General features: G+C 44.7%; 1 protein-coding gene across 2 annotated transcripts in view; it reads left to right on the forward strand.

Annotated features, from left to right (window-relative positions):
• RNF19A (ring finger protein 19A, RBR E3 ubiquitin protein ligase) overlaps positions 1-13,487 on the forward strand; it is a 342,060-nt gene that overhangs the window by 109,432 nt on the left and 219,141 nt on the right. For both annotated transcript variants that reach the window (XM_078686950.1, XM_078686951.1), the window contains exon 4: positions 7,550-7,758. In XM_078686950.1, the coding sequence (XP_078543076.1) occupies positions 7,550-7,758 (209 nt within the window). The remainder of the gene's footprint in view (positions 1-7,549; positions 7,759-13,487) is intronic.

A 13,487-nucleotide genomic window follows, 5' to 3' on the forward strand; every position in this document is an offset into this window, starting at 1 on the left:
CTGATGCTAGATTTAAATCCAACTCTCCTGTTTCGTGTCCGTACCATCAGAAGATTCACGCTGTGTTTGGCTCTGATTTGGACCAGTGGAAGAAACCCCTTATTTTCTTCAGAACGTTGATGATGAGGAAAGGGTTAATTTCCTCCTCCCTCTTTACACTAACAATTCATTGTATGTTGACCTGCAAAATACCAGTGGGTAGGCAATCTCCTCAACTGAGCTGGACTCGCCATCTGGCCCACCAATGGAGTAAAGAGCTTTATTCACAGATGTTGGTCAGGAGAGCAGCTAAGGCACTATAGTTGCAGTTATTCATTACAGAGCTAAAACAAATGTATTGATTGAGATTCTTAGGCCAGGGATTCCTTCCTCTGAACCTTTACTAGTGTTTAATGAAGCTCTTACTGATGCCCTTCTGGCCACATGGTCTGAGCAATGTTTGTGTCCGTCAGTCAGTAGACCTGTGTCTAGGGGATATAGACCAGCACCCAGTTATCTGAACTTCCCCACCAAACACCCTATGTTGGAGATCCTAATTGTTCAAGCCTCAGCACGCTAGAAGGGTTCATCCAGATTCCTTTCTGACCAATCCTCTGGATAGGAAAGTCGAAAGAATTGGTAAGAGAATGTTTTCTTCAGCCACTTAGGCCCTCAGATCCATTCATTAATGTAGTTTGCCTTCTGGGAATGCACATTTGCTGCCTGCACTGCACTGCCTAATTAAATAGGTGGAGAAATGCCAGTCAGCAGGTTGGGAAGGGGATCAGGGTTACTGGGTTTGGGGGCAACCATACTTAAAAAAACAAAAAAAACACCTCAATCACCGCAGGGCAAACACTGGTGTCGAGAGAGAATCTGTGGTTGCAACATTGTGAATTATCCACTGATTCCAAGGAACAAGATCTTCAAAATGGTCACTCTGGCTCAGATCCTGAGTGTTGGACCCATGAGGTTGGATGGCATCCTTGAAACTGCAGGACACTTATTTCAATATGCCTGTCCTGCAGTCTCACAGGCATTACCTGCAGCTCAAGGGGGGCAGGTGCATTTTTAGTTTACTGCGCTCCCCTTATTCCTTACCTTGCCCCTGGGTGTTTGCGAAAGTGATGACCGGCCATCTTCAGATTTCACGAGTAATTTATTCCTGTAACTCTAAGAATGGCTGCTAAAGGCAGGCTTGGTGCAGTCTGTCATAGACCACCTTTGTGCGACGGTCGAACTACTGATATTCTTTGCATTCACCTTCGAAGAGCTGAAATCCCACCTGAACCTCTTACAAAGGCTCCCATTTACTGGAGCAATACTAGTGTTTAGTCTTAAGGCTTTTCCAACATCGCAGTCATTCAGAATATAACTCTCTTGGCTTTGTTAATCCTCATTATTCCATCTCATGTGAATTGCCAGGTGGTGTAACCTCAGATCCCGATGGGCCCAGCTTAATGAACGCCACTCAAACTCCACCCAGATCTCAAGAGATCAGGCACTGCAGTGATGGCTGTGGCAGGCAAATTCTCCCTCCTCCACCAGAGTGCATAGTGGCAACAGTCAGGTCACTGCTGGGTTGGGGTAGGGGCACCTGGGAAAAGTGGAGATCAGTTGGTTTTGGCCTTCAGCAGAGCGACAGCTGCATATCAGCCTTCTGGAGCTTCAGGCAATCTCTCGAGCCCTAAAATATTTTCAGCCATCTATCAGAAGGGAGTCTGGTGCAGATCCTCATATGTCTGGGTAGATCTATTCGTCACAGTCTAGTGGGCAGTATTGACAGTTCTGCTAACTGGTGTTCCTTGTTAGGAGACTCATTCATTCTGGCTGGAGCGGAAAGAGCAACTCCTTTACACATTCTCATACCATGCACTGAAAAAAAATGTTAAATATATCATCTAGGCAGGATGTGGAATTTAATCAAATATCCACTTGTCCATGGGACAGGTTGCTTCGTAAATCTTCTTGTCCTGTAAAAAAATCCACGTGTCCCTTTGGTGCCATGTAGTGCAATGGCACATTATGGCAGCAATCTCATTATATAAGAGCTCAGATAATAGGCTCTCTGATTATGCAAGGGCTAATGTAAAGTGGGCTTTGAATCGTAGCAATTCCGTTATTTTGCCACATTTCCACAGATTTACATTCTAGGATTGGAGGTTGTCTTAGGCAATAGTTCCAGGGTTGCATTGCACTTCTGACTCTATGCAAACCTCTACTAACGTACAAGTTGTTTTACGGGTTTTCACCACATCTTCTCTTATCTTTCCCCATATTGGGAAATGTGGAAATTTACTCCTGACAAGGGCAGAAGTAAAACTTCTTCCAAGGTTGGGAAAAAACGTGGTTAGGGAGGAAAGTTAACTTGTAAACGCTCAAAAGATTTTCACATGGGCAGATCTACACAAGCATATTTGCTCGTGCTAAAATGTAGTTTGCAAATATTTTCTAGGAGTATGACTTACTGGCCTACCTCTGTAAACTGTTGTGAATTCATGAAAGCCGTAAATCTACACTGCCGCAAGGACATATACCATAGTTGCACTTTTGTGACTTGATTTAAGAATATGACCCCTAATTAGGTCTTCAGATAACTAAGACCATTTGTTTTTATTAACATTATTTCTCTCTATCTCTAGGCTGGCTTCACTGTGAGTGACCGGATTCTGTTCTTTCATAAGGAGCATATCGGCACACAAAGTAGTTTTGTTCAGTGCCAGGGACTACTGTGGAAATGTGTGCTTTTTGAGACCCCAAAAAATTATTGCTTTTTGTCCATGTTTGTTATATGGTAAGAGCCTGAGAGCTTCCACAGCAATAACGATTTTCAAAACCATGTTAAAACAAAACCTGCATTGGCAAAAAAAAAGGCTGATCACCAATGTCAGACCTATTGGCTTTGCTATTGATTGTTTATTTTCATGTTTCCGATAATCCTCTGGAAACTGGTTGCACTGATTTTCGACTTTGAATATTTTTTAGGAATACTAGAATGCATCAACTTGTTTTACTAGCTGACGCTTCATAGAAATTGTAACAAAAATGTGACAGTAGTTTAGCAAAACCTTTATTTCCTAGTTGCATTTTTTTGTCAACATTTTATTTTTAAAGCAAAGACTCATCAATCTTACTTTCCAGCTTCGGCAAATATTTGCATCTAATCAGGGGGCATCCTGGGAGCATTGTACGTAACCCCATATTATTAAACTTTTCAAACTTGTTTATAGATTTAAAAAAAAAAAACTTTTTATTGAACATATAAATAAGCTTCAGATCGTCATCAATTACATGTTAGCAGTACAGGATAAACATTGCTACAGGCCACCCCGAACATGGCGAATATCTTTGACACTTACTAGATGGTATTATCCGTACAATCTATGGATATAGGAACATCTCACCCCTTGGCAATAGCTAGCGCACCCCTGTGGCATTGCCCACTGGCTTCTTTATTGCATCCATGCCCCCCATATCTTTTCACCTTTACATGGGCAGCCCCGACTCTGGTATATCTCAGGATATGCCCCCTCAGCTCTAGTGGGACACTCCCACCACCTCTGCCATCACTCGGGTGATACCCTCCCAGTATATTTGGATTTTGGGGCAGGATCACAAGATGTGAAAGAAGGACCCAGACTCGCCGCTTCCCCGAACACACTCCTCCGTCGTACTTTTACCGATGCGTTCGTGAAACATGTGCGAGACATATGATCTGTAGTCAATGCGGAGCTGGACAAGCCTGAAGCGTGCCCCAATGGCTATATCACTAGGGCTCTGTAAAGCTTCGGCCCAGTCATCGTCCTCGAGTAGGCCCTCGTCCGAATACCAGGCCTCTCGTAGAGGGCCCAAGCAATCTGGGGCGTTTTTCACAAGCTTCTTATATGTGAGAGATATGGCTTTGTCAATCATGGGATCTAGAAGGAGGTGGTCCTCGAGTGGCGAATACTCCAGTATCAGAGTGCCCTCCTTTAAATGACGGTGAAGTGCGTGTTTAGGCTGGCAATATCGGGGGAACTCGAGCCCCCTCCCACCCTATTTGGAACTCCTCCCTCAAGGTGTCAAAATCTATCATTTTGCCTCTCTTCCAAACATCCCCCAATAACAAGATCCCAATAAGGCTCCATCTCTAAAAGCCCTTAAGTTGTGTCAGTTCATCCAAGAAGTCCCCATCCCATAAAGGGATGGGGCCGTGAGCTTAGCCTCCCACCCGGTCATTTTGTTCACCTGGTGCCATGCTTTGATAAATGTGCGGGTGTGTACCCAAAGGAGTGGATTACTTCTTAGTCTCCGATACAGCTCCGCCTGATAGTTACCATTGATCATTGTTAGCCGGTCCACTCTGTACGCCGACTGTATGATGCGGACAAGCCGGTGGAACGTTTGTCTTGGTCTGTGGGCATAGAGTAGGATATTGTCAGCGAATAGTGATATGCGCTTTTCCCACCCTCCCCTGAGATAGATTCCTCTGACCAATGGATCCCTCCGTATCCATACGGCTAACGGTTCCAACGCTAACGCGAACAGCTTTGGTGACAGCAGGCATCCCTGCCTCGTGCCCCGATGCAGCCTAAAGGCTCAGGATATATTCCCATTGACTCGAACTCGCGCCATTGGGATGGTGTATAAGAGGCGTATCCATTGCAGCTTTGGACCCATCCTGATTTTTATCTAGGACAGCGAACCAATATGTCCATTCGATGTGGTCAAATGCCATCTTGACGTCGAGTAACAAGAGAGTGCCAAGCACATCCCGGTTGCCTTGTGTCATCTGCATAACCCCGTAGAGACGTCGTAAGTTAAGCCTGGTACGCGTATGCGGCATAAGGCCCGATTGGTCTGGGTGGATGATGGATTGGATAACCGAGCTCAATCGAGTTGCAATAACTTTGGCCAGTACTTTGGCTTAAACGTTGAAAAGGGAGATAGGTCTGTAGGAGCTACAGAGCACATGAGGTTTACCTTTTTTCAGGATGATTACAATGGTCGCCATCCTCAGTGGGTAGTCCATTTGGGCCTGCTACTTTCCCGACTGCAAGTCACGTATGGCATTTTCTACTTCCTCTACGGTAAAGTCTGAGTCCAGCGCCACTCTGTCCTCGTTCTTGAGCGTCTGCAAAGCCATATCTTTGAGTAACTCATAAGACTCTGCCTCCCCATGTGGTCTGTGATTGATATATGTCTTCATAATAGTCAGCAAAGACATCTGCTAATTCTGTGCCCGTACCACCCTTTGAGCCGTGCTCAGTTCTGATTGCGGAGACCCAGTTACGACTCCTGTCCTTCTTTTTGAGCCAGACAATTAGTTTGTTAGCCTTGTCTCCCAGGTCATAGATCTTTCTCTGTGTGGCTAACGCATGTTTACGAGCAGCATTTTCCTCTAGATCTTTAAGCTCTTTTTGCTTGAGCTTGAGTAAATGTTTACCCCCGGTCTCCACTCCTAGTTTGGAGCCCATTGCCTGCTCAAGAGCCAATATCTCACGCTTCAAAGCTTCACACTGAGCGCGTTTTTCTTTGCGCTTGGCGCCACTCGCCGCCTGCACAAAGTCCCTGGCCACCACCTTATACGTCTCCCAGAGGATACAATCGGAACGTACTGAGCCCACATTCTTGGCAAAGTACTGATCAGTATGCTTCTCAAACATGTCCCTAAATTTCTGGTCTCTAAACAAGAAGGGGTCTAGCCTCGGTGGGAGAGACCAATCTCGCCTAGGTCCACACAGCTGAACCTCTACTGGCGAATGATCCGATATTCTGCGTGCCTTATGGGCCCCCGTTCCCTCCCGAAAAAGTCCCCCCGATACCGTGTGTGTGAAAATATATTCAAGGCAGGATCCGCTGCCATGGGCTGCAGAGATGTGTGTGAAGTGTTTCAGGGTGGGGTTGTGGCACCTCCAAAGATCCACCAATCCCATGGCTCCTGCGAATGTATGCAGATGTCTGGGTTCTCGGGTCCCGGGGGAGCCTGCATCCCTATCCACGTCAGGGTACATGGTATCGTTCATGTCCACCCCTCCTGTCCACCCCCAAATCAGGGTCCCCTACCGTAGATAGAGTAAGAGCTTACTAAGGTCAGGGAGTGTAATTCTGTGTAGGCATTGGGGGGATGTAGACTGAGTAGATATTCACCACTTGACCCTCCCATTTCCCAGACAAGGCCACGAATCGACCCAAGTGATCACACCAGGTATGGTGCACAACAAAAGGTACCGAGTTTTTAATGAGTATGGCTGTGCCCCTAGAGGATGTGGTAGAGCCGGCATGTGCCCAAAGTGTGTATCCAAAACAATTAAGTGCCAAGTAATTTGTGCCCCGAAGATGCGTCTCTTGCAGGAGTACTATGTCTGGGGAGTGCTTACGGAGATATTGTACAACCATAGTGCATTTAATCCTGTCCCCCAGACCGTTCACATTCCAAGAGAGGATTGTCAATTTACCAGTTAGATATGCCACCATTTGTGAACCATATGCGTCTCCTCCCGCCCCAACCCAGAACTGGACCTCCCCTCCCTCAGATAACATGTGAAATGCGAGAAGGTGGGTCACTGCCTGCTAATGTCGCAGCAATGTGTCTGAAGCATAAACAAACAATGAAAAAAAAACCTAACCGAGCCCCCCCCACCCTGCCACCCAGCTTTGTAGGCCTGAAACTACCCACATCCCCAATAGCAGAGCGCCTGTCACCCTAAAGAACAAGAAAGTGTTTAAAGGGCTTCCTGCCACCACCACCCAAGAGCGCCCACCCCCAAGCCAGCAAGTCCTCCAACACACTTAGGACAGCTTGGATATATACAGCCCTTGCCCTACCAGCCGTGTCCCGGTCATCAATGCAGTTGAATATAAACAGTAGCATTCACCCATGACTGTAAAGGAGAAGTCTTTACCTGTAGTCCAGTTCTACCCATATAACAAACCATTGAGATGAGTTCAGTCTTTCATTTTCCTGAGTATCTCGCTTCATTCATGGGACTCCCGGAGCTCCTGGATATGGAGTTTGACCATGTCTCTTCTTTGCTGCGGTCTGGGGATTCAAGACTGCGGAAGCGGCTCCCACGTGTTTATATGTTTTTTTACTGGGACCACTGTCAGCAGTGCAGTCCGATCTTACATTTCCTTATAGGGCTCACCCTACTAATAAGGCCTTTGCTTTAATTAACCATACATACAAGTTCAAATAGCATTAAATATGGACATAAATACTACTACTGCAGACAATGTCCTTCCCTGATCCACAATGTGGTACTGTAAACTGGCAGCCAGAGGGTTTGTGCTGCAGGACGTTGGGTTTACTTGTCCCAAGGAAAAAATAAACATGAAGACCTGTTGACCTTGACCGCAAACAATATGTCCTGGGAGTCGTACTATAGGAATCCCACACCCCTGTAATAATAACAATTTGGGATTTGCATGCCAATGTTTTACTTTTGAATGACCTTCATAAATATGATTGTCATTTTCTAAAAAGTGGTGCTCTGTCATTTTCTGAAAAGGGATGCTTGATAAAAAGTTTAGATGTCAAATTATCTTGATTTGTTTTAATACACATTCTACTTTACGCCTTTTTATCTAGATATGCTGTGATAGCCTTTGGCTGTGCTAGTTGTCCAAAACTCACCTGTGGACGTGATGGCTGTGGAACGGAGTTCTGTTACCATTGCAAACAGATCTGGCATCCCAACCAGACCTGCGATGCTGCCCGGCAAGAGAGGGCACAGAGCTTGCGCTTGAGAACCATTCGCTCTTCATCAATTAGTTACAGTCAAGAATCTGGAGCGGCAGGTACTTATAATCAGTGTAACATACGCTGCTTGAGATATTCTGGTAGATGCATTTTATTTCCTTTTAAAATTCTTAAATAAATATGCTTCATAGCTTGTCGAAGTTTATTAATTAACTTCCTTTGACATGAAATGTTTTCTGCCACTTTTAGATTTGAACGTTTTTTTGTTAAATTCATTATTTCAACTGGCACCATTCACTCGCCACTGTGCTTCTGCTTTCTGTAATGCAGGTATAAATTGTGTTATTCTAGTTCAAAAGTTACATCTGTAGCCTTTACTCTCATCACACCTAATCATTAATGAAGTGCGTGTTTTAAACGATTGCTATAGAATGAAGAGTCCTCTAAAAGGTCACTGTAATAGGTTGGATATAACCATACTCATGTGAAGGTTAAATTTACCCAGCATTACTTAGTAGAGGTTCATTTCATTGGCAGATGATTCACCGACACCAGGGAACACTCCACTCTCAGAAGCAAATTTCTGCATCCAGGCTGGGTCCATGAGCCCTTGTCTACACAGTAGAGACCCCCTATAGTCAGCTCACCTCTGCCAAATTTTAATATACTTTTTAGGGACATCCTGGGCTTTGTATACTGGCTTTTCTCTGTCGAGACACCATTCCAGACCCCGCTTCCATTCCGCAATCGTGGAGTTGCTACATTTTTACATTGGCAAGTTATATCCCTTTTAGCTACAATGAGGCTTAGCTAGAGGAAGGCGGTTGTGTATCCGGACTTCCCTATTCTTGTAGGTACTTTGACACTGTGTTCCGTCAGCAGACCTCGTTCTTGGTTCTCAGGTGCTGATGTATTTTCTATTCTTCTCAAAGTAATGATGATGGCTTATGAAATACATTTCATACATCTGCAGCCCAGCCTGTTAGAAGCCACCTTGGCAATATCTTCCCTCTGCTCAACCTTGGTGTAGGCTCTCTAGTACTGCTCCCAAGATTGTACACTAACTTCTATTTTTCTGCCACCAATTCTTAGTCTATATCACAGGGCGAACTTGAGAATGAAGCAGCTCTTACTCAAGATCTCAAACCAGACCTTGATGAAGATATTCCAAAAACATTGAAAGTGGGAAGTACTGTGAAACTAGAAGAAGTAATAACTAAGCCCTCACCAGAAGGATGATAGACCATGTTTATGGAAGAGAACGTGCCCCTGTTTGCATGATTATTACAGTGATGTATGCTGCCATAATCAGGCTTACCAGGTTGGGTGTTGCAGCAGCTCTGCGACACCAGGAATGACTCTATGATTCATTTAATATTGTACTTTATTTGGAAAACACTTGGATACTCCTTATGAAGACGACACTGATATAGCAATATCTTCAGATCCTTGCAGATCAGCAAAGGCTATTCTCAAGTGCCGGTTGAGCTTCTAGTAACAAAAAATTGACCATTTTTAGATTCATGCTCACTCAAGCGAACAATCCTTCCAGCATGGTTATGGCTACCGTAATTACCAGTGATGTTTTCAGTCTACCATGCCAGCAATCGGGCAGAGAATTACCCATCAGTCCCGGAAATCACGATTTCCCCAAGAGGACAAAGTATCCTAAATTGGCTCTTGGGACATTCTAGATGCACCTATACAAGAAGGTGTCTTGAGCGGTACAGATAACACAACAACAATGTATTATTTTCTAAAAGTAAGATGGCACACTGGTATTGTCTAGCTTGTCACCGGAGATATGGCACTGATGAAGCTTAAGCCCCCATGTTGGATAACAACCTGTTCACTGTGTTAGATACTATAATGAGGCACATGAGGGTGGGATATTTTAACACTTCTAAAAATGTACTAAGTAGGTAAGCCAGGCAAAGATCTGTTAGCCAAAATGGAAAATACAAAATTTACAGCAATCCAAAGAGAATGTACTTTGGACGGAATGGTCTTGGGTATTTATATCACTTTTCCTCCCATAAACTAGACATTAAAGCTTCATTTGGAATCACTAAGGAAGCTGTAACGTGTCCGCCGTGACACACTCATTTTATGAAATTGACAGTAGATTGCAATTGGAATCTAAGCGCGAAATTGCAATCCACTGGGGGGATGCAACATTCCCCTCATCCGCCACCTGACTAAAACAAATGTCAAGTTGTGACTGCTTGGGCACAGATTACGCCTCTCTTCAGCCCCAGACGTCTCGCCCCAGTGATATATGGCAGCCCTTGCACGACTATCTCCAAACCCTGAACTAAACATGACAGGCCACCGTGAAATTCCCCCCTGTGCATCTCCCCCAACACCACTTACGCCACACCGCCTAACCCCCCCTCCGCTACCCTAGCATCATATCGTCACAAACCGTCTCCGTCAGGATATATTCTCCTTCATTAGACATTAGCTCATTATAAAGCTCTATAATCATGTATTTGAAAAGATGGAATTTCTGCAACCCAAGTATTGGCAAACTGTGTATGGTACTTATTGGCACATGTATAATCCTGTGTTTTTAAAAATCATGTTTAAAAAACAAAAAAGAAATAGGAATCTGATGCTTTGGCACTGTCTCAGCCAGCAAGAATGGAATATTTCCAGTAGCGTCTGCTACCGGTCCGATGGTGACTCAAAGAACGGGAAGAGAAAAAAAAAACGTAGCCGCTGCCTCTCCTGCATCCTCCGTCATCTTCCTGCAGACTCCTGACCAGCAGCAGGAATCACCCGGCACACAGGCTCCCCTGAGCCAATCGCAGCGCTGCAATGCAGCGTTGTGATTGGTCTGACTGCTGTGGATGGGCGCTCAGACTGGAACAGGGAGCCTGTGCATGTTCCTGACTAGGATGTGTAATGCAGCTTGGTGGTAACAAGCAAAGTGCACATGAACTATTTGGTCGGTCAGACAGTTCATACGCACTTTGGGAGTGCACATCACTCCTCCCCTGCTCTGGCCAGCCCCGCCCGAGATCCACTGACCTATATAGGAAAAATAACATGATAATGATGATAGTTATTATAATTTTATTTTTCCTTTTGTTTAGTGGGGCAACGCTCATCTGCCTTAGCGGAGGAGCTGCCACTGAATATTTCATAAACTGATCCCAAACAGTGCACTTGGCGATATGCACATGAAGTCATAGTTTATGCATCATAACAAATGCAAAATACAGGAAGGCATATAAGAGTACAAAAACTTTCAAATTTCAAAACTACTCCTACAACCGTTTTGTTTTCTAATGTCAGTCTCTCCCTTTGTTATGTCAATGCTAGCTACCTCTTAGAGAGATATATGCACGCTTTGTGAGATATGGTCAGTTAAATTTTGCCGAAGCTCCTTAAAGAATTTTGCGGCAGTTTAGCACAGATCATCCAAGATGAGCAGCTGGCAGTAAAGTATGTTATCCATTCTCGGCTCCACAGTACTGACTGCTTAGGCCAGGGCAGTTAGTACCAGTGTGGTACTTCGGTACAACACGGTGGTTAGATCCACAGGTTTTTCAGATGACATCTTAGTGTTATTAATGATGTACTATTTCACAGCACCCTTCTCTTTGGAGATAAGACATTCTCTGCACTGTAGCGCTTTATAGAAAGCAGTACCACAGTGCGCTCCTTAGGCCTTTCGGCACCCTAGCAGCAGTATCCTCAGGAATTTCTTCCTTTTCATATCTTTGGAAGGGGTTTGTCGAAAAGGCAACACCAAGGCCCTCGGCCCCAGCAACAGATCCCTCAGACCTTTTGAGGCCGGGGTCTAGGATGTAGCTGAAAACATCCAGGCCAGTAGGAGCAGCATCCTGCCCCATCTCTCCTCCCCACCCAAACTTTTGCTTTCAAGCTGCTTTAGTTTGCCTTGAGCAGCACATGGCCACCCTGTAGGAGGCAGGATAAATTATGACCTCTAGGGGTGGCAGACAAATGAGACCTCCAAACCAATTAAAAAACATAAGCCCTGCCATTCATGCCAGACCTGCCACCTTTTCACCCCTATTAAACTGACTTACTTTCAGATGTCCAATTGTAGCAGGAGAAGTCAGGGCTCTTTTAGACAAAGAAGCCATAGAGCGGGTGCTTGCACCAGAAATAGGCACAGGATGTTAGTCCCATTATTTCCTTGAGCTGAAGGAAGAAGGAGGCCTTTGACCTATTTTGAATCTTTGCCTTCTCAATGTCTAACTCAAAAAGAGCAGAATTCAAGATGCTTGTGTTGGCCCAAGTTCTATCTGCTCTGGATCCAGGAGACTGGATGGTAGTGTTGAGCCCGCTGTACCCCTGTTTTTATAACCCCATCCTGCAGTCCCATAAGTGTTACCTGTTGTTCGTGGTAGGCCAAGAGCTTTTTCTGTTTTCCTTGGTTCCCTTCTGTCTCGCCAGGGCCTCTCGGGTGTTCACAAAAGACAACATTTTTCTATCAACTTGCATTAATCACACCGGACCCCTTCACTGAGGCTCTTCTCCATCGCAGTCATTCTGGATACAGTTCAATTTCGAGCCTTCCATCAGGTTCAACAAGTTCAGGACTTGGGGGCTACAATCATGCTATTTCAGTCTCAGTCCTAGGACTAGGAGTCGAGTGGAGTGTGGTGATGGATGCGTCATTGCTGGGTTTGGGAGGCTTTCCTGCCGACCATCAAGGTAAGGCTGGTTCAGGTTCTCAGGGACAACACCACTGCCATGTGGTACAGCAACAAGTAGGGCTGGGAGGTGTCTTGGGTCCTTTGACAGGAGGTACTGCACCTGGGAACTGGCTGAGCCATCCGGGCATTTCTCGGGTTGTGAATCACCTGGTGGAATCTTTAAACTCCAGGGCTGACTAACTCAGCCGCTGATGACTAGCTGATCATGAATATATCAAAACACAAGAGCAACCCATACGCCCCTGCGAACAGGATATAGCTAATCATCTTCAGCACAATTGTTCACAAGGAACTCCATTTAGTTCACGATTTTTTAAGTTTCGCAAGTTTTACTTCTTGCAGTGATTTGATCACTCAACAAATGAGTCAATGTATTCAAAATAGTTCCCATTATTTAAAGTCCCCTTTAAACTATGACTGGAGAGAAACACATGACTGGAGAGAAACAGCCCAACAGAAATTATTTTCAACACTCACTTCAGCCAAAGTGGGTGATATTTATTTGCAATTACAAAATGAATAAGAAAAAACTATACACTCACAAACTACACTGTATATTAACTCTATTTACATACTTATGAAAAGACAATGTGACCCCATACCAGCAAGTGAATACAGCTAAAGTGACTGTTTTAAAAGAGGGAGTTGAAAGGATGTCCTTTAGGGATTCTGAACAAATCATAAGGTCCTAGAGTGTGTTCTAGTGTTCTTCAGACTATCCTTTATTGCTTGTCGGCGACGTTTCGACCCTCTAAGGGTATCGGGGTCTCTTCAGGACAGGAATTCTGGGGACTGCGAGTATGATATGGGATTAGTGAGGCTGTAATTAAATGTGTGGGCTTCAAATTAATAGTGATGACCTGAGCTTACCCAAGGCACTTCAATGTATGCCAAAAGGCGCCATAATGTTCAATCATCCAAACATCAGTAGTTAGTTTCAGAGAGTTGCGTACCTTCCAAAGGATCAGGCAGCCCTCAGTACGTGGGATATCCTAAATACATAAGTTGAATACAATTGTATTAATCCTCCATGAATATATATATCTATATATATTTTTAAAGGCACAGGTGATAAGCAGCTTCCCGACTCACCAGGGTTAGAATGAATCTCAGAAGGGATGATTGCAGTAAGACTT

The sequence above is a fragment of the Lissotriton helveticus genome, chromosome 4_1 (genome assembly GCF_964261635.1).
Source record: "Lissotriton helveticus chromosome 4_1, aLisHel1.1, whole genome shotgun sequence".
Taxonomy (NCBI): domain Eukaryota; kingdom Metazoa; phylum Chordata; class Amphibia; order Caudata; family Salamandridae; genus Lissotriton; species Lissotriton helveticus.